Source organism: Fundulus heteroclitus, chromosome 15 (genome assembly GCF_011125445.2).
Source record: "Fundulus heteroclitus isolate FHET01 chromosome 15, MU-UCD_Fhet_4.1, whole genome shotgun sequence".
Lineage (NCBI taxonomy): Eukaryota > Metazoa > Chordata > Actinopteri > Cyprinodontiformes > Fundulidae > Fundulus > Fundulus heteroclitus.
This window is the reverse complement of record NC_046375.1, coordinates 17922911-17941863: the sequence shown is the minus strand read 5'-3', so window position 1 is coordinate 17941863 and position 18953 is coordinate 17922911. Positions and strand designations below refer to the sequence as shown.

The 18953-nt window shown below is 38.4% G+C and overlaps 1 protein-coding gene and 1 long non-coding RNA gene across 4 annotated transcripts; both read right to left on the bottom strand.

The window, feature by feature from the left end:
* Positions 1-1221: 1221 nt before the first annotated feature.
* Positions 1222-13151, bottom strand: sel1l (SEL1L adaptor subunit of ERAD E3 ubiquitin ligase). 2 transcript variants are annotated; one of them, XM_012879048.3, is made up of 21 exons: positions 12592-13151; positions 12377-12414; positions 10836-11025; positions 9939-10106; positions 9655-9760; positions 7191-7353; positions 7025-7078; positions 6861-6920; positions 6686-6767; positions 6425-6579; positions 5135-5191; positions 4958-5026; positions 4546-4623; positions 4351-4413; positions 4086-4173; positions 3847-3995; positions 3569-3734; positions 3399-3473; positions 2871-3043; positions 1949-2077; positions 1222-1801 (listed from the first exon to the last, which is right to left on the bottom strand). In XM_012879048.3, exons 1-21 carry the CDS (start codon positions 12701-12703, stop codon positions 1535-1537), a joined length of 2442 nt encoding a protein of 813 aa, XP_012734502.2. In that variant the 5' UTR covers positions 12704-13151; the 3' UTR covers positions 1222-1534. The 2 variants fall into 2 exon arrangements, with proteins under 2 accessions (XP_012734502.2, XP_012734501.2); XM_012879047.3 differs by having other exon boundaries at positions 1222-1807; positions 12592-13150.
* A 1107-nt stretch (positions 13152-14258) lies between these two features.
* LOC118566185 lies at positions 14259-17355 on the bottom strand. Of its 2 annotated transcripts, XR_004932877.1 has the most exons (5): positions 17126-17355; positions 16823-16936; positions 15714-15740; positions 15450-15623; positions 14259-15371 (listed from the first exon to the last, which is right to left on the bottom strand). It is a non-coding gene; the product is annotated as an uncharacterized LOC118566185 (long non-coding RNA). The 2 variants fall into 2 exon arrangements; XR_004932876.1 differs by lacking the exon at positions 17126-17355 and having other exon boundaries at positions 16823-17085.
* Between the last annotated feature and the right edge of the window lie 1598 nt (positions 17356-18953).

Below are 18953 nucleotides of genomic sequence, written 5' to 3'. Positions count from 1 at the left end.
TTAAATCGCGATTATATTGAAAATGCGATTAATTGTTCAGCCCATATACACATATATATATATATACATACACACATATATATATATATATATACACACACACACACATATATATATATATATATATATAAAAATTTGGTTTTGGAATAATTTCTTCCCCAAAAACAATAGAACCAACAACAATTACATGAACGACAAACAGCTAAATATCCATAGTCATTTGTTAATTTAAGTATAAACGTGGTGTTGTGATAGTAAAAATACAATTGTCCAACTCTTGATTGGAGATTACCTACTGGGGAGTTTTCTTCTAGCTGCAAACCTTCTTGTCCTCAGAGTCCAAATGTCACCGAGATGCACAGATATGTTCTCAGCTTTCAAAGATGAACAGTACTATAACAGGTGTTAAATTGAAGAGTAACCGCTTCAAATCTTGTTCAAGATGAACATGTTTGACCAAAACATGGCTCATCTTTGTCATTGCTGGAGCGATATATACAGAGGTCTGAATGAGGGACTCAGGCCTCCACTTTAAAACATTGGGTGAAAGTTGAGCAGATGAAGCCATTTTCACAAAGAAAATAAAATGAGAAGAAAAAAAATAAATAAATAGAATAAACTTGCTACAAGACTCAACTCCAATAACTTTACCTGCATAACAAACAGCCAACCAATAAAACGAGGAAAGACACTAAACTGTATGTTGTAGGTCAGGTTTTCTTGTCCTTTAATATGAATTTAAAATCGTATCATTTTTCCAATAGGATCTTATTTTGATGCCGTTTTTTTTTTTTAAATGACCAATTTCTGATGCTCCTCTTCATTTCCCATCGTATTTAAAACCAGATTGTTTATTTGCAGTCTACAACGGTCCAACATCCTGTTTTTCTAATACAAAAAGCACATGGATTTTGTTTATTATAGCATAGTAAATTAAAGTAAAACTTTAAGCAATCCAGCTGAAGGAACTTAAGCTAAAATTAACTTATTAGTAAAAACTAAAAAAGTGCCTCAACCAAAAGTCTGCAAAACAACAAAAAAAGCTGAATCCCATCTGTCTTCAGCAACTAGATTGCAACAAGAAAATTAAATAAGCTTAATTCACATCTCCAAGCCTAATTTCAAAATCTGTTATTTAGGACAGAAGCAGATCAACTCCTGACCTCAGGAACATTTTACAAAATAGGGACGTATGAGAAGAAACTACAGCAGAAATCAGAATCCTTCTCGTCGGCTGACTTTAAAATGTTTTTAATCAGGAAACTCCAACATATTTCATGGTGAGGACGTGGTTGCCTCTGGCAGAGTCCTGAGTCACAGAAAAAAAAAAAAAGAAACAGTCCTAGGATCCCACATTTGTTTCGTCACCTCTCGAACTGAGCGCAGCTTTGAGACCGAACAGTTTCAGAGACGACAGTTTCTCTTTCTCGTAACGAGGAGGAGAGCAGGCAGTGGGAGACATGCTAGAAGCAGCAGGTTTTTAAAGGCGTTCTGCCCTCAGTCTTTCCCTCGCCTCGCTCCCTCTGCCCTCTCCTCACTGCTGCTCCTCTTCCTCCTCAGCAGCGCCTGGGGCTGCCGTCTCTTCCTGATCCTGAGGCTCTGCCTGAGCTTGCGGCTCCTCCTGAGCGGGTCTTGGAGGGGGTGCGGGGGTCGGGGCAGGGGCGCGGGGTGGCACTATGATTTGGTGTTGGCGCTGTCTGTAGGCGATGACTGTGCCCAGCAGCAGGGCGATGACCGTCATGAGGTAGAGGTCCCACTCTGGGCCCAGAAGCTGGTCCAGGTCCACCTGAGCAGTCAGCTCCTTCAGCTTACGAAAAGGTCAAAGCAGAGGGGGAGGAGGGACAGAACATAATTAATATTCATCTCACAGATTAGGGTATATTTAAAAAAAGCTAAAAGGTGCATTTGAGTCAGCATGTCAGGGCAAATGTATGAGAAGGAAACTTACATTGAAGTCTTGCAGGTACTGCAGAGTGTAAATCAGGCCCAGCTTGCACAGGGCCAGAAAAACTGGGACCTGAGCATCAGGACTGGCTTCAGCCGCCATGTCGTAGAAGCGCTTGGCTAAATGGATGTCCTGCAGAAAAGTCATGCATTGCACAGAACGTCAAACAGAAAAATAAAATAAAAAATATTTGCCCATCCACATCCAGCTAAGGCTGGATGGTTGACAAAAATCAAACTTGCAATATTTTTCAACCATAACTGCAATTGTGATTTAATTTTAACTTTTCTCTGAATTAACCACAAGCAACAAAAATGCCCTGTAGATAAAGATGTTTGTAAACAGGGAGGACTATTTAAAACAAGACATTTGGCTTTTTATCAATCAGTATATTATTCAAGAGAACAGCTTTTAATTGAGTTGGACATCAACCCTTGTTGAACATAAAGTGCAACCAAAGTATTGATTATAAACTCAAACAATTAATAAAATTTGATTATCTCACTGCTGCAACTCTGTTCCCATCCACATGGAGGCAAACCCACATACATATTACCGACACCTAAAGGACACGTCACATCCGTTTAGTGTTACACAGCCAAAAAACGCAGACCTCTGCGATTTAGAAATTGCATTTAAAATTGCGATTCTATTGCAAATGCGATTAATTGTGCAGCCCTAAATCACATGTATTCACAGAAACATATTTATCTCAGTTAAAGCCATCCACTGCTGCCATACACTCATAAGCTTGCAGAAAGCAAGTAAGAACTGAATCTGTTTGTCTTCTAAAATGCCTCAACACAACATCTGTAGTGAATTGGTGTTATGTAAATACACAGAGTTGAACTCATAAATTTAACGGCATCAGTTTATGAATGTGAAAATATGGCCATGAATAAGCTACTAAAATAAGTTGGCTCACCTGTTTGATACCCAGGCCTTTCTCATGCATGTATCCCAGGTTGAACATGGCCTGGGCGCCGTTCTGCTGCTCAGACGCGAGCCTGTAGTGAATGACCGCCGTCTCATAGTCCACATCCGTTCCATATCCGTAGAAGTGGTAGTCTCCCAGCTTAATCCGAGCCACGGTGTAACCTTTAAAGGAAAGGTGTATGCATGAGATTTTCATTTTTTTTTTCCCCCAGGAGTCACAGAGGGAGACTCCACCCCTCATCGTACCAGACATTGTTTTTGGTTAACACACTACAGATGAGCTGAGGATCTGTCATTATATACACAACTGAGAATAGCTGCAGCCTGAGGCTACAAACGGTCACAGCTCAGTCTGGTTAAGGAGGCGAGAGTAAACAACTTCACGTGCTCCTCTACATTTCATTCAACCGCACACATGGATCAGCGAGGCCCAAAACGAGATCACCAGAAACAAAATACTTCTGCATGTTAAAACATGTTCATCGTGCATGAACGAATAAGGCGCCCACGTGCTTACCTTGTGCTGCAGCTCTGGTCCAGTGAAGTAAAGCACGAGGATACGTCTCATTGTCGCTGAAGATTCTGGCCCCTTCTGTTGAGTTTAAAAACATGTAAACCTCAACTTACCATTACCAGCTTGAAGTTGCAGTCAGTCCTGGCCAAAAATAAACATCTTAGATTTCTTACTCTGGTCCAGGATGAAGGCGACGTTGCTCTGCGCCACTTCGTAGCCCTGCTCGGCCAGCAGCAGGTACTGCACCAGAGCGGCGTCGCTCTCGCCCTCCTTGAAGCTGCCGTACGCCGACATCAGACGCTCTGACCAGCGGCCGCGCTCGCACACGTTCTTAAAAAGCTGAGAGCGGGGAAACGCAAAACGTTTCAATTTCCGCATAAACATTTTTTTGAAAGCCATCAGAAGATGATGAAAAGCGTTTGAATGCGAGTCGTTAAGATCAGCAGCGTACCTCCACGGCGGTGTGGCAGGAGCGCATCACGCCGGTACCAGTGGCGTGCATCTGGGCCAGGTTGTAGAAAGCCAGGATGTGACCCGCCTGGGAGGCCAGGTTGAAGAATTTGAGCGCCTGTTTGTAATCGCGCTTCACACCAATGCCATCTGCAATAGAGATATAAGAAATAATGTAATTTATAGAAGAAAATAAGTAAAATCTACATAACTTGTGACCTGCAACCATTTTCATCTTACTGTAATACATGGTCCCCAGCTGGAGTTGTCCGTCCACCCAACCCTGTTCTGCTGCCTTCTGGAAGTATTTTAGAGCCAGCTCATAGTTCTGAGGACAAAAATAAATAAATGACTTGTAAAACATTTAGTTTTTGTAACAGCCCGACATTACAAAGCTAGTTTGATATCTAACTTTAACTCTTAGTTTTGGCAGATTTGTCTCCAATTAAAAAAAACATTAAAAGTAGAAAATCAATTCAGGGCTTTAGTCAAATGTGTCCCTTACCACAGGGACACCCCTTCCATACAGGTAAGCCATGCCCAGTCCACTCTGGCCCACTGGATTACCCTGAACAACAAAGACGTGATTTCAAAATGAATACTCAGGAATTTGGCTTCATCAAATGCAACGACTTTAGTAAATCTATTAAATATATATATATATATGCTGTTAAAAAGATGTGTTGTTTCTCATATTTACCATATCAGAGGCCTTTTTGAAGTACTGCAGAGCTGTCTCATTGTCCTGAGGGAGAAACTCGCTGCCTTCTGAATACATCTGAGGGGAAAAGATTTGGGAAAATACACAAAAAAAGTGATTTAATCTCTTAAATGTCTGTAAAAACAGTGATGCAGAAATACTGGCTAACACTACGCAATGTATTCAATCCTGTCTGCACAACAATTTAAGAGTGCTGGCGCTTAACATTGAAAGAAGAAGAAAAAAAGTCAAATTGTCAGTGACTATAAACTCTTTTAAATATACAGCTTGATAATACATGGAAAATAAAGGAAATTAATGTATTTAAAAAAAAAAAAAAAAAAAAAAAAAAAAAAAAAGAAAAAAAAGAAAAAAAAAAAAGAAAAGAAAAAAAGGTGGTTCTATCTCCAACCTTGCCGAGGAAGGCCATAGCATGAGTGTTCCCAGCATTTGCAGCCTGTGTGAAGTAGTCATACGCCCTCTGTTGGTCAGGAGGCAGCAAAAACATGTTAAGCAGAGGAAAAAAAAGAAAAAAAGAAATGCTACAGTAATACAGTATCAAACATGATTAGTGGTGGTTAAATATTACCTGGTGATTCTGCTCCACTCCACGTCCACCGTGTAGATGAAGCTGACCTAAACCAACCTAAAAATGTAGATTTCACATATTCAACCAGTGAAGTAAAACTGAAGAACAGCTTTGTGACCGATACTGATTCCATGTTTGCTTTGGAAGCTCAGATATTTGTCGGTACCTGGCTCTGTAACAGTGCCTTGCAAAAAATATGCATCCCATTTAAACTTTTTCACATGTTCACTTGTCTAAAGCACCAAAACCCAACCTAATTTATCGGATAATTTGTTAGAATCAAACAAGTTAACGTTTAGTTGTAAAGTGAAAGGAAAAGAATAAATGGCTTTGTGTAAAGCGGATAAAAAGTCAAACTAAAAACACATAGCATGCTGTTGTATTTAGGCTCCTTAAGTAAATCCATTTAGAGCCACCATTCTATTGCAGAAGCAGGTTTTCCCAACGTTTAGCTCCATCCTAGCTTCCCGTTAACTCTATGAAAAACATCTCCACAGTTATGATGGTTGGGGATGTCTCATAATCCACATCCGTTCCAAATCCGCTTTTAATTCATTGTCAACGAATTAAAAACTTTTAAGTTATCGGGAATAATCTTGTACGTTTTTCTGCATGACATCTGAAGCCTTGAGAGCAGGTTGCATCAGACAGCTGATTCAGAAGATTGTTTGCCGGGTCGGCGCGCAATTCCTAATATAAAAACGTGCCAGAGTAACAAAGAACCTCACATTCTGCAGACCAAGGGATTTATTGTGCGTTAGTTTGTGGTTTATTTGACCCATCTCTAGTGACACAGGCTGAGCAGACTTAGTAAAACCAGCATACTCTGATCAAAATTCTTCCCTCAATTTGTGTCAACTCTCCCTGTCATCATTTTATTAAAAAAATAAATATACTCCTCTCTACAGCATCCGTTCACAGAATAAAATCATTAAAATGTAAGCTTTACAAACAGGGCCATTTATAAATCAGCCTCATTTACATTTATTGTCCACAGCACAGAGCAAAATAAGCACCATGAAGCGACAGACTATGCGTGAACTAATTGGATGGAAAGCTTCACCTTGCCTACTTAATTCTGTCATTTTCATTAACTTCACAAGTATGCTCTACTTTACGTTGGTTAATCCCACAAAATCTCATTCAAGGTCCCCAATGTAACGTGACAAAATGTGAAAGAGCTCAATGAGTATGCAGTTTTCTTTGCTCCAAATACTAGTGCTCTCGCTGCTACTGTACAAATTACAGACTAGGCTGAAAAGAAAAAAAAAAAAAAAAAGAACATCATACCTGAGCTTGAACGTCTCCTTTCTCGGCCAGAAACTGGTAGTACTGGATGAGGTCCTCCTCCAGCATCCCACTGGTGGAGCCCGGGTTCTCCACCTCATCCAGGAGTCTGATCCTCTGCACCGCCGAGCCTCCGGTCAGCGACACGTCACTGGCCACTGGAGGTGCACAGTGCCAGAGTATGGAAATAAGACTCAAAAGACGTCGGAAATAAAATAAAACTGCACCCACAAGTAGACTTTCAGCAAACAAATAAAAGCTTACCGTGATTTGCCACCAGTCTATAATGTGTTAGTGCTGACTCACAGCTCTGGGGAACACCCACACCAGCCCAGTATCTGTACCCCTAATCATAAAGAGGGAAGATTTGTTATTATTATTATGAACGTACAAATAACCTGTCCATCAGGGCAGCGATTATATGAACAGGCCGACTCACCAGAATCATATGAGCTATTAAGTTTCCACCCAATGCACCAAAGGTGTAATAAACTAGAGCCTGAAACGCAGAACGAGAGCCTAATGTGTTAGATTTAACTTGTAATGACTGGATTTACTGTAAAGGATAAGACAGAACTGAAGTGAAAAAAAAAAAAAAAATACCTTGGCTTGACTTGAGTTAACTCCCAGGCCTGCTGCATACAGAAAGCCAAGAGCCTAGGGATGAATATTAGATTTAAAAGGATACACATATAAACATATACTTTAGCAGATGAAAGCATGAAAGCTTAAAGTTTAGGCAATATTTAAACTTTGTGAGACATCTTACCATCTGAGCTTTAGGTGAGCCCTCCATAGCCAGCTTCTCAAACATCTCTCTGGCTTTGGTGACGTTTTGGTTCATGTAGTCTCCAAACAGCATGGCGTACGCCACCTTCTCTGTGGCTTTCTGGTGGCCTTTCTCTGCTACCTTCAACAGCTTTTCATACAACCTGAGGAAGAGGTCCGAAAAGCAAAAGCAGAGACAAGTGATGTAGCTCAACAAACAAAACCTGACATTATATGTGCATGACAAGCAAGTGTTACGGCATCCAAAGCAAATAAGGAAGTGCATTAGCTGGTAATAAAGCAGAACAGGATGAGGTTTTTAAACTAAAGCCCAACTTTCGATCATGGCGTGCTGCAAAATCCAAAAATAAAATACTGGTTATCAGAGCATAAAAGAGTATAAAAAGGCAATTACAACTCTAAACGATTTACCAGCCCTATATAACACTTTGATTAAGCCATAAACTGATAAAACACATTAGAGCTACAGTTACAGTCACACATCTTTACATTTGTAGGCATTAAGGTGATATTACACCTGAAACTGCTGTTTTTGCAAAACATTCGCAATACACTACAAGCAATCCTCGATCGCAGCCATTATTAACTGAACCAGAAGAAACGTACAAACTGCACCTTCCCATCATACTGCGAGCCGTCAGTCGGCTTCCCATGTTGCTGCTTCTAGCGCTACCGCATCTTTCGATGGTTCAGGAATTTTTGAAAGGACTTCCCAAATTTATTTTTGACACTGTATGCCTGCTATTCTGGCATGTTTAGATCTATTACATGTTGGTGTTCAGAGGTCCTGGTGCAGTAGATATGTCACGATTATGAATATTCTCACTGGATTTGAGTGACAGCGTGTTATTTAGATGCCAGGATGGCAACACCCACGTCAAGCACAAAAATAGAGCTGGGCGATAAATCGATTTAATCGATTAATTCGAATTTACAATTGTTTAAGATTTCATTTTTGGAAAATCTGGATTTTATTTTGCCAATACACTCATTGGGTTTCCATGAAGAGAACAGCATGTGATGCTGGATATATGTTTAGGCAAATACACTGTCAAAATATTAAGTGGAAACTTTTTTTTAACCATAATACGAGGTACTATATTTACTTATTTACTTTTTTTAACTTAGTTTGAAGTTCACAAGTGCAGTGAAGCCTGTTCTTAGCTCAATGTGTAATACCACTAGCAGCAAATGTTTTGTTATATTTTAATTTTTTATAAATCTTGTTTTACAAGCATGTTTCACAGCTTGTTTTTAGTTGCACTTTGAATTCAGATCAACTCCCTGACGAAATGGTTGACATAAGAAGCAAGGTTTTAAAATTATTTCTTTAATTTATTTTTATGAAACAAAAAGGAGGAGAAAAAAAAAAAAAAAATCGATTAATCGGATTTGGTATGATAAAATCTGAGATTTATTTTTTAATCCATATCGCCCAGCCCTACACAAAAACAACGTAATTTTTACTCGATATAGGTTTACATTGGTTTATTAGTGGTAATACTTTGAGTTTGCCATTATATAAAAATGAAAAAAACATTTCCAACTTTAAAAAACAAAATTTGGGACGATTGGCCGAAGCGACACCTAGTGCCCGCCTACCAAAGGTTGGCTGCAGCCAGTCACGGTATCTATGAAAACGTAAGCGGCAGACGGCATGAGAAACCACAACAAGCTAAGCTAGTCGAGGCACTTCTTGCTGTTCGTCTCTCAAATATGAAATCATGGATTCTGACAAAAACAGCAGGAGCTACACGTGCGTTCTCCTGCGCTGCCATGTTTATATTAGTTCAACTGTGAACTCATCAGCTATTGCTTTCGTCACAGCTGTATGTCCCGCCTTAAACCATAATACTGCAACGTGATTGGTCCGAACCATTTTTTTCTGGCTGGTCACAAACAGTTGAAGCTGGAGCTGTACAAGATGGATTCTCGTGTGATTGTGAACGCACAAAAACCACGAGGATTCAGCCTGTAGGCAAGGTTGGAGTCGGATCACTTCAGGACAAAAGGCCCTGACTTGTTTGGCCACAGTGACAGGAAGGAGTCAAAATGAGCCTTTCAAAACTGAGAAAACTATACGGACTGTAAATCATGGTGGTGGTGGTAGTGTCAGGATCCCAATCACACATCAGAACTAGTATCAAGGACATGAAGCTTTGGGAAAGGTCCTCAACCTCAACCCAACTGAAGACGCGTGTATGAACACTGCTTAAAAGCCTCGTCTGTGGCAGGAAACATGTTCCTGCAATCCTTGTATTGGCATATTTTATAATAAAAAAAAATAATTAAAAAAATCATGTTAAATCCTTAAAAGCCCCAACTTACGAGTTTAACTCCTATAATGATAGTAAGGAAACATCCAACCTAAACTGTAAGTCAGCTAAACTGTAAGACGAGCAGCCTCATCAGAATGAAAGCTATAGAGAAAGTAATAAACTCACTCCTTCTTCTGAGCCTTCCTGGTGGAGCCATTCAGCATGCGCAGGACTGTCTGGTACTGCTCCTCGGCCTCTTCGGCCTGCAGTCTCTGCTGTGCCTGCTCCTCCGCTGAGAGGAACAAGACATTTAACGAAATGAAGAAGGGAAATTGAGATTTCAGAACACTCGCTGACAGAGGGGCCAACACTGTACAAAATCTTTATTACATAAAAACGCCAAAACTGGGACTGAAAAGGGAACAACAGCCCTACAACTTGAAACTTTTAAAGCTCAGCTGGAAACGTACTCTCACAGAATCCCCATTTCTTATCGCTGTCGTAGTCGTAGCTTGTGGCGCACCACAGCCGTCCATCCCCCCGCCCGTCCGTGGTGCAGTCTGAGTACTCCTTCCCGTGGAAGAAGAACGGGAAGACGCAGGGCTCCCCATGGGTTGTTCCCCCATTCACCAGAAGAACTGAAATTAAACAATTTTTCATTAAAAATTTAACTTAGAGCTGCATTAATACAACCAAAACTCCTCCCAGCTTTTAATTATAGCTTCATCTAAAACAGCAGCTGTAGAGGAACAGTGCAGGAAGCCCTCCTGAGTAAAATGACGTAACAGATTGCAACAGAAGCCACAGGTGCAGGACGCTGTTAGAATCTCACAGGGTTTAACCGTTTAAACCAATCGCTCAGCGTCAGCCACAGAGAAAGCACGCTAACAAGCTGAGACTTCAAGCTTAAAAATAAATAAATAAATATATATATATATATATATATATATATATATATATATATATATATATATATATATATATATATATATATATATATATATATATATATATATATATATATATATATATATATATATATATGAAAAGAACATTATCTTCAAAAAAGGCAGGATCGCTGAAGAGTCAGTAAATGATTCTCACTGCTACTATACAAATTACTGCTTCTACAAAATTGCCTTTGCTTTTAAAGTGCTTCAAATCAACTAGTTTAATTATAAATCCAATACTCTAAATGATCACAGACTCTAATAGAAGACTTAAAATGGCAACACTGTTGTAAAATCTCACTTTATAAAAATAAAAAAAAAATGACTTTATATACTTAGTTGCATTGATTATATTGTATAAACAGGCATTTCATTTTCTTAGTGTTACTGTAGAAAACTAAAGTAAATCTTATTCACCCTCTCTAGGTTTCTCCTCAGGAGGAGGCGGCGGAGGCTGTTCAGGTAGTTCTTCCTTTTCCTCCGTCTCTAGAAGTGACTGTTGTTCTTCTTCTTCTGATTCGTCGAGCCGACGAGTCACCGAGGCGGCTGCCAAAATTCTCGACACAATATGGACGTCTTCCTCCTCAGAGTCTGGATCATGATACGACTACACACAAACACAAGGGCGGAATCAAGATCACCAAAACACAACATTTATGTGTTACGGATCTGTTCAATACACACCATAGTTGATACTTCATTTAAAAAAAAAAAAAAGAAAAAAAAGGGGGGGGGGGACTTCTCTCTTTTTGTTATGACTGATAACCGAAACACCTCAGATACTTTCCCCCCCTAGTTCATTAATTTTTTGGGACTGGTTTGTTACTAATAGCTTACATTCGGGCTTTGCATAAACAGTGAAATAATCCTTGAGCAGAGTGAATGACAAGCAAGAATAATTGTGTGGGACGTCCAAAAAGCATGGTCAGCACTTTACTGAGGAGATTTATTAGAAAAGTAATGATAAAGCTTTTCCTGGCCGTCCAAAACCAGTTTGCAGTTATCCTTGAACTCAGACTTGCTGAGCACAATTCTAAACAAGTCAATTTTTTTTTTTAGTAAAAGGACTACAAAACATCAAACAGTGCTGCAGGTTTTTGAGGAACATAATTTGGAATGACGGTAGAGTAATAAAGAAAATTTGTGTTGCAATAATATTGCTACAAAACTGCATTGACTTAATTCCATCACCCCATTTTCCTGACTCTCTGTCTTTACCATCACTCTGTGAGATTGCGACCAGTTTTCTTTCTAAAAGAAAAGAAATAAAAGAATATCCCCATGTATGCATCTACACACAAACATGCCCCTAGCATTTATCTGATTTTATTAAAGGCCAAAAAATGCATCAAAGCACATAACATCAATTGATGTGCCGATTGATGCAATTATTGTCCCCCATTTCCTTGACTTTCAAAATCTGACCGAGTGTGCGTACAGATACAGCTAAACAAACTCAACTCTGAAAGCTTGATTTTCTCTAATTCTTAAATCTAATTTGTCTTAATACCATTTTAATCTCTCGCTTGAGGTCAAATAAAAAAGTGATTTGGATCAAATTTATGGAAAAGACCAAAGATATGGAGGGGAGTTTATAGATTTGATGCATTTAAGAAATGTGAGGGAAACAACCAACTAAGCATTTGGCTAATATCTTCAACCTCAGTGTATAACAGTTTTAATCTAACTTGTATGCAGCTGCAAACCTTCCCCCATACTTAAATTTGTCGTTTTCAAAAAGACTTTTACATTACTTCATATTTAGGTTTCAATTCTTTAAAGTCAAGCTTCGAGTTTATGCATGTGCAGATCTCTAAAAGGAAGCTTGAAGTGAAAACAAAACCAACAGGGTCAAAATCGGCTTGCACAGAACAGTAAACCATTTATTTTTCTTATAAAATATTCCTGTTCTCATACTTTTTTCCCCCCCGACTAATCTCTAATATCTCATGACGCACCTTTAACTCAGATCCATCGTCTCTCTGTTGACCTTCATCTGAAACACATTGATAGGGCAGCAGTAAAGACAAAGCTTGTCGAAATGTGCAAAGCTACTTCCTAAAAAAGCAAAATTCAAAACAGCTGCTAGCAAACGGTTATGCCACGGCACGAGCCCCTACGTCTGCGCGCACACCCTCCACAGACACAAAAAACACAGCCACCCCTCACTCACCTGCTGTCAACCCACTGGCGAAGACCAGAAGCAGAAAAGCCACAAAATAAAGCCTTTTCGCCGTCTTCGAGCCTCCCTGACAACCCATTGTTGTTGTTAACGCGCTAACCATCTGCTAGCTGCAGCCGCTGCTGTAAACGTTACCAAACATTCGGTCCCACTGAGAAAAGTAGCACGGAACAAAGTCTCCGACACAAGCCGGACCAAAACGGAGCCCGGTTCGCTGCGTATAAGCGTGGTTAATTTTAGCTTGCCCCGCTGTCAGACAAGCCAGGGGATTCCAACGCAAGAAAACTAGCAAGCAGAGTTGCTAGTTTGAAGCAACGCAGAGCTAACAGGCTAGTTCTGCAATATCGCATAAAACAAAAAAATGACGGAATATCAACCTAAGATAAAGCTTTCTAATATAAAAGCAAGTAACTAAGTATATATGTAGAATTTACAAAGTCAAAGGGCTCTGCTTTTAAGCTTGCCATTTAGATTTAAATCTAACCCTACCCAACCTAGCTAACCATGTTAAGCTTTTACTATAGAGCGACGCTTCCGACTCTTGAAATTCCGCCAATCAGAACGCGCTCCGAATGACAGCAGCCAATCGGAGGAGGCCGAAAATCCGTCAGCGAATCAGCTGGATACACAATTATATTTCCAGGTGACGGGCTGGTCCACGACGCCAAAAGACGAAAGAGAGCAAGTACACCTCGCTGCAGCCTGCGGAAAGGGGGCGGGGACGGACCACTGTCAGTCTCATACCTTATATGGAAATGGGACCATTCCACTCCGGAAATTAAGGGGGCGCCAGTGACACTATTTCCTGTACCAGCCGTGTTATAATAATTATAATATTAATAACGCCATTTGTTTGCCAACCATAAATCAAATTAATATTTTAGAGACAAATGTACATTACATTTACAACACATTTATCCATCCACACCTATCCCTATAGTGGGATCGTTAGGGCTGCTGCGGTGGATCCTGGACAGATTCCCAGTCCATCGCAGATTAAGAAAACATCCATCCATCCATTTTCTGACCCACTTAATCCCTTATGGGGTCGCGGGGGTGGTTGGTGTCTATCTCCAGCGTTGAGTAAGAAAACAGATAAAACCAAATACTTGCTAGTGCTGAAGTTCGAATAACAGATTTTGATGTTTGAATGGTACTCTTAAAATAAATAAATTCAAATCTAAAATATAATAGCCTTTGCCTTATTTAATAAGGACTAGATAGAAAAGAGGTTTGGTCGGTAAGACATTTAGACAACAATTTTGTCCAATTTAGTATGTCCATTTACAGTGCACTTTTGTTCTGTTTATTTGCCAAATATTTCTCTTATTATTCACATTGTGAATACAATTTACAAACAAACCAAATGACTTTTGAACTTCTAACAAGTGGCATTCCGAAAACTAAGATATACTTCTTTGCAGGCGACCTGGCTCAACTATTATCATTGTTTACCATAATGTCTCATTGGAAACTTTTCTACATAAAACTGATTGGTGTCCCACTATTCCATTTAGAATTTCCACATCAATTCTACCAATTGCAATCGATTCATAAACTGCGCTCCAAATACCTTAAATATCCACTTTTTGCTAAACCAAAAGGGATTCATTTGAAACTTTAAATGTAGCTTCAACCTGGAAAGACTCACACAGAGATAGGTTTTAGAAAGTTTATTTGACAAGAAATAATCTTTGGCGCTCGGAATCCGTCAGTAGACATGGTGCTGGTAACCGGCAGAGAGAATGATCCGCTGTGGATGAGGGTTTTTTTTCTATATGAAAACCTTTTTGAATAAAGTCACTGGATACATAAGTTAAACCAATGTGTAAATTCTAACTATAACTATCTTCATCTTATCTGCTCAGCGAATCACTTGATCATGCACCTCTGTCCCAGCCTAACGGCGGCGGTCTCATCTCCTCCACCCTTCATAAAGTCCGGCTTGATGTGTGCAATTGCTCCTCACCTGAGCTTTCCTCACCTCCATCTGGTCTCCACCTTTGTTCAGCATACATTAATCATATGTTTGCAATATGACTATGTAACCGAACAATGTTTTTCTCTGTGCTTGCTTTATTACAAAAAAAAAAATCTAATTCTGACTGGTAAAACATAAACAACTTAGCTGTATGTCGGATTTGTAAAGAAAATTTCTATTGATTCCAGTCATTTTTCAAAGATTTTAGGAAACATTTTATTTAAACATATAAAATATTGCAAGTTATTAACTTTGATTGTATGTCAAATTTTTAAAACAAGATTATCAAAATGTTAAACAATGCTGTTACAGTATAGTTACAATAACTTTATTGGTTCTACTCTCTTTAGAACATCTTACAGCCACAATGTAACTTTTTCTGGAACCGACAATATTTCTATGAAAACTAAATGAATGAATGAGCTACAACAAAAAGAACATTCAAAAATTTACATAATATTGAAATAACTCAAAACGAATGACCGCACAAGTTAAAAGGCAAATGTGCTTCATCAGAAATGTTTTAAAATGGCATGTCACACACACAAAAAAAAAAAAACGAACAATGTGTGACAACAGAAATATGGAAAACAACTGATTCATTCATTATTGACTTTCAGGGCAGCGTCCGGGTATGGCATCACAGTAGTAACGAGGGTACTCCCCTTCCATTTCTGGTGAAGCCCACAGTCTTTATATGGCCGGTTGCAGGAAGAACACGTTTCGACCCCAAAAGGAATCCGATTTTCTGCTTTGAATGACTCTTAAAATTTATCCCAGTGGATCTCACCTGTTAATAAAAAATATATTTCACGTAGTTCAAATCTAATTTTGCATGTTTAAAGTGAAAATATTCAAAGGTCCTTACCATCCAGCCAAGCAAAGTGAGTCTTCTTCCCGGAAACTGGGTCAGACACAATGGCTTCAAAGCACTTGAAGGTCGATGCCAAGGTGTGTCTTGGCATGCCAGGGTGAGGTAAGCTGTGTCTCCCTGTGCTAGTACCACCTCCTGGAGAACAGCTTCAAGTCCATTCAAAGGCATCTGAAAATAAAAAAAATAAAAAAACAGGTGCATTGCAAGACAGTCATACCAGATAAATTGCTATGACACGTGATTATGAGTGAATCTTACCTGTAAGATTGGCGATATCCTTTGCACCTGCATGGTGAAGAGCATTAAACGCTAGTTAATACTTTATATCGCTCAAGATCTTATCCTTTCCATCTCTAATGGTATAAAAAATGCTGTCCAAATAATGAATTTAATTTTTGTTTTAAATCATTTAGGGTTTTAGTGTCATTTGCACATTGTAAATTTAACTTTAACGTAAATTTAAGGACAAATCGTAATAGCTACTGACATAAAAGGAAAAGGTTAGTACTCATCAGGAAATATACAAATGATTGGTATAAAAAAGGCATGTTTGAAATTAATCACTGTAGATTTTTTAACTTTATTGTTACTGCTTTGTAGGATTTAACAATTAATTTTAGAAGTCACAATGGCTTCCAGTTAACAGATATATATTCTGCAAAAAATTAATTGAAATTGTAAAAGTGATATTGCTCAAACAGCCAAGGGCAGGTATTAACTAATTAGATTTACTCAATTATTCTGTAACGTTTGACAAAAAAAATAAAAAAAATAGGTCTATTTTTCCTTATGTTGTAATCTTGAGTAAATTTGTTGATACGCAACCCAATGCGTGTAATTTAACTGAATGAAGAACACATTTTAACCTACAAAAAAATAAAACACGATACACAGATAAATGTTGTTCATGCTAGGTTTCTTCTAACCTTAATTTGTTTTCTTGTAATAATATTTTTCATTTTTGGTTAGAAAATGCCGAACAGTGTACATAACTTCATTTTTATTCATGTCTGCTAAAATAAATGGGCAATATTACATCGCACATTATGATCAGTAAAACAGGACTTAATAATAGCCATCTCACAAAATACTTTGTTACTCTTACTTGTGTGTATTTTTGTTTTTGTTTTTTTGCACAGTTACTTATTAAAAATATATTGAAGCAGTGCTACTCGTTATTAGAGCATCACATCTGGGTACTACACCCACATATGATGACAGCTGTTAGTTTATAAAAAAATATTTGACTTTCCAGAAATGTAACATTCATGTTCCAAAAACACATTTAAAAATAAAAGAAAAACACTTGAAAACTGATAAGCATGTAAAAAAAATATTTTATATTTTTCAAGTGTTACTTTACATACCGTTATGTTGAGCCATAGCAGCTTTTGCTATATGGTTCTGTACCTTGTGCGACTCATCGGCATTGTATGAGCAAGGGGGACATCAATATGTTGCAAATAGATAGATGCGTGGATCTGTGTGATTAAAATAACAAACAAATTCCATCTAATGGTGCCCTGCAGGAAAATAATTATCTATGCTACATGTTAGCCTTCGCTGTATAAATTACGAATTTCACTTGTCTACAGCTGTTAATTATATTTTAAACCTAATCTAAAAAAGGATTTACTATGTGAAAACAAGTTTTAAGAAGGTAAAAATACCTTTTGCTGACTTCGTAGGTTGCATTATGGATCGTGTGCCGAACATCAGTGGAAGAACCTCTACTTCTTTTAATCGACTTCTCAACTCCGCTTCTTTAAGGTACTAGTGATAATGAAAATAGCGCCCCCTTCATTTCCGGAGTGCAATAATCCCATTTCCATATAAGGTATGGGACTGACAGTGGTCCGTCCCCGCCCCTTTCCGCAAGGCTGCAGCGAGGTCCTTCTCAAAGAGAGAGAGATGAAAGGAACCTGAAAGTTGGGGAAGGTTATTTTGAGCCGTTCTCTAGCTTCAGTTACACCAACTTTTTATGCAAACTAGTTATTCAACCCGTTTGGCTCAGACAAGTTGCAAATTTAAGCGCTTATGTACATAGGTTATCATGAGAAGTTGGTACATACTTTCACATTTAACGAAACATAAACACGTTGATAGACAAAGAATCGAAATTATTAATTTAAACGTATACTATACATTTTCATCCATTTATGTAAAAGAGGTGTTGGGCGAAAATACTTAAACATATGAAATTATTATACTATGTGGATCCTTATTCAGTGCCTTATTATATGACTAATGGATCTTGTTCAAATCTCCCTCTTTGATACGAGGTAATTATGCAATGTTTTGTATTACTTAACAGCACAGTGATCACGTTGGTTTCACTTTCCTAATCTTTGTGTCCTCTCAATGATCACATTGTACTGTGAGCTGTAGCATATGCATAACAAATAATACACCAGCTTTGGACACCAAGTCAAATATATCAAGCTGGCCATATATCGAACGGACAATACTGCAAACCCTGCATGCTGTGATATTGTGCATGCTGATCAGTGGTGGAGAAAGTACTCATACAATGTACTTAAGTAAAAGTACAAATACACAGACAAAAATATACTCAAGTAAAAGTCAAAGTACCACATTATTATTTTACTTAAGTAAAAGTAAGAAAGTACAAGCTTTTAAAACTACTTAAGTATTAAAAGTAAAAGTACTTGCCAACCATAATACCTAACGGCTTATATAATGTCATTAAGTGTACCTATCGTATTTAGTTTTAATAAATCAGTAATCTACCATTTTAATGAGCAATGCTGCAGATAAAGCATGTTTGTATTGTGTTTACCCCCTGTGACAGTTTAGATTTAGATATTTTATTCTATGCATCAGAATTCCAGGGATCGATATCGATAGCGTTTAGCAACTTAACTTACCTCAATATGTTTTTTCAAATTTGATAGTGAATTTTTGAAAGATAGAATTTCATGCTTTCGGGGAAGGCAAAGGCGGCATTTGAATCTCCAGGAAGCGTTTTTTGACCCAGTTATTTCAAAGAAATTTTTTAAATAAGGCCATGGGTGGGGCAGGTCTTCTGGAGGATGACTATCCTTGGACTCCATTCTGGGAGTTAATGGCCGTTTCTCAATTCACGAGAACGCGAGTCCGTACTCGCGTTCTCGTCAAGTCTGTTCTCGGTAAGAACACAGGAAGATCGGACTTGACGAGAACGCGAGCACGCAGCACGCACTGTGTATTGGAACAGAAGCGTACTCGTGACGTTGTGAGACGCACAATTCTTTAGCATTTCATTTGCATTCCAAACCATTTATACACTACACCACAATAAATCTTATTGATTTTTTTTTTCAAAAACATTTCTAATTTTTAAAACGCCTAAAAAAATCTATTTTTTTTTTAACAGAACTGTGGGTATAAAAGCAGCAGTCGCGGGAATTTCTTTGTTGGGAGTTGTGCTGCTCGTAGTTGGAGCGTCGATTAAGACTTGCAAATAAATCATTCCTTTGTGGAAATAAAATGAGTAAT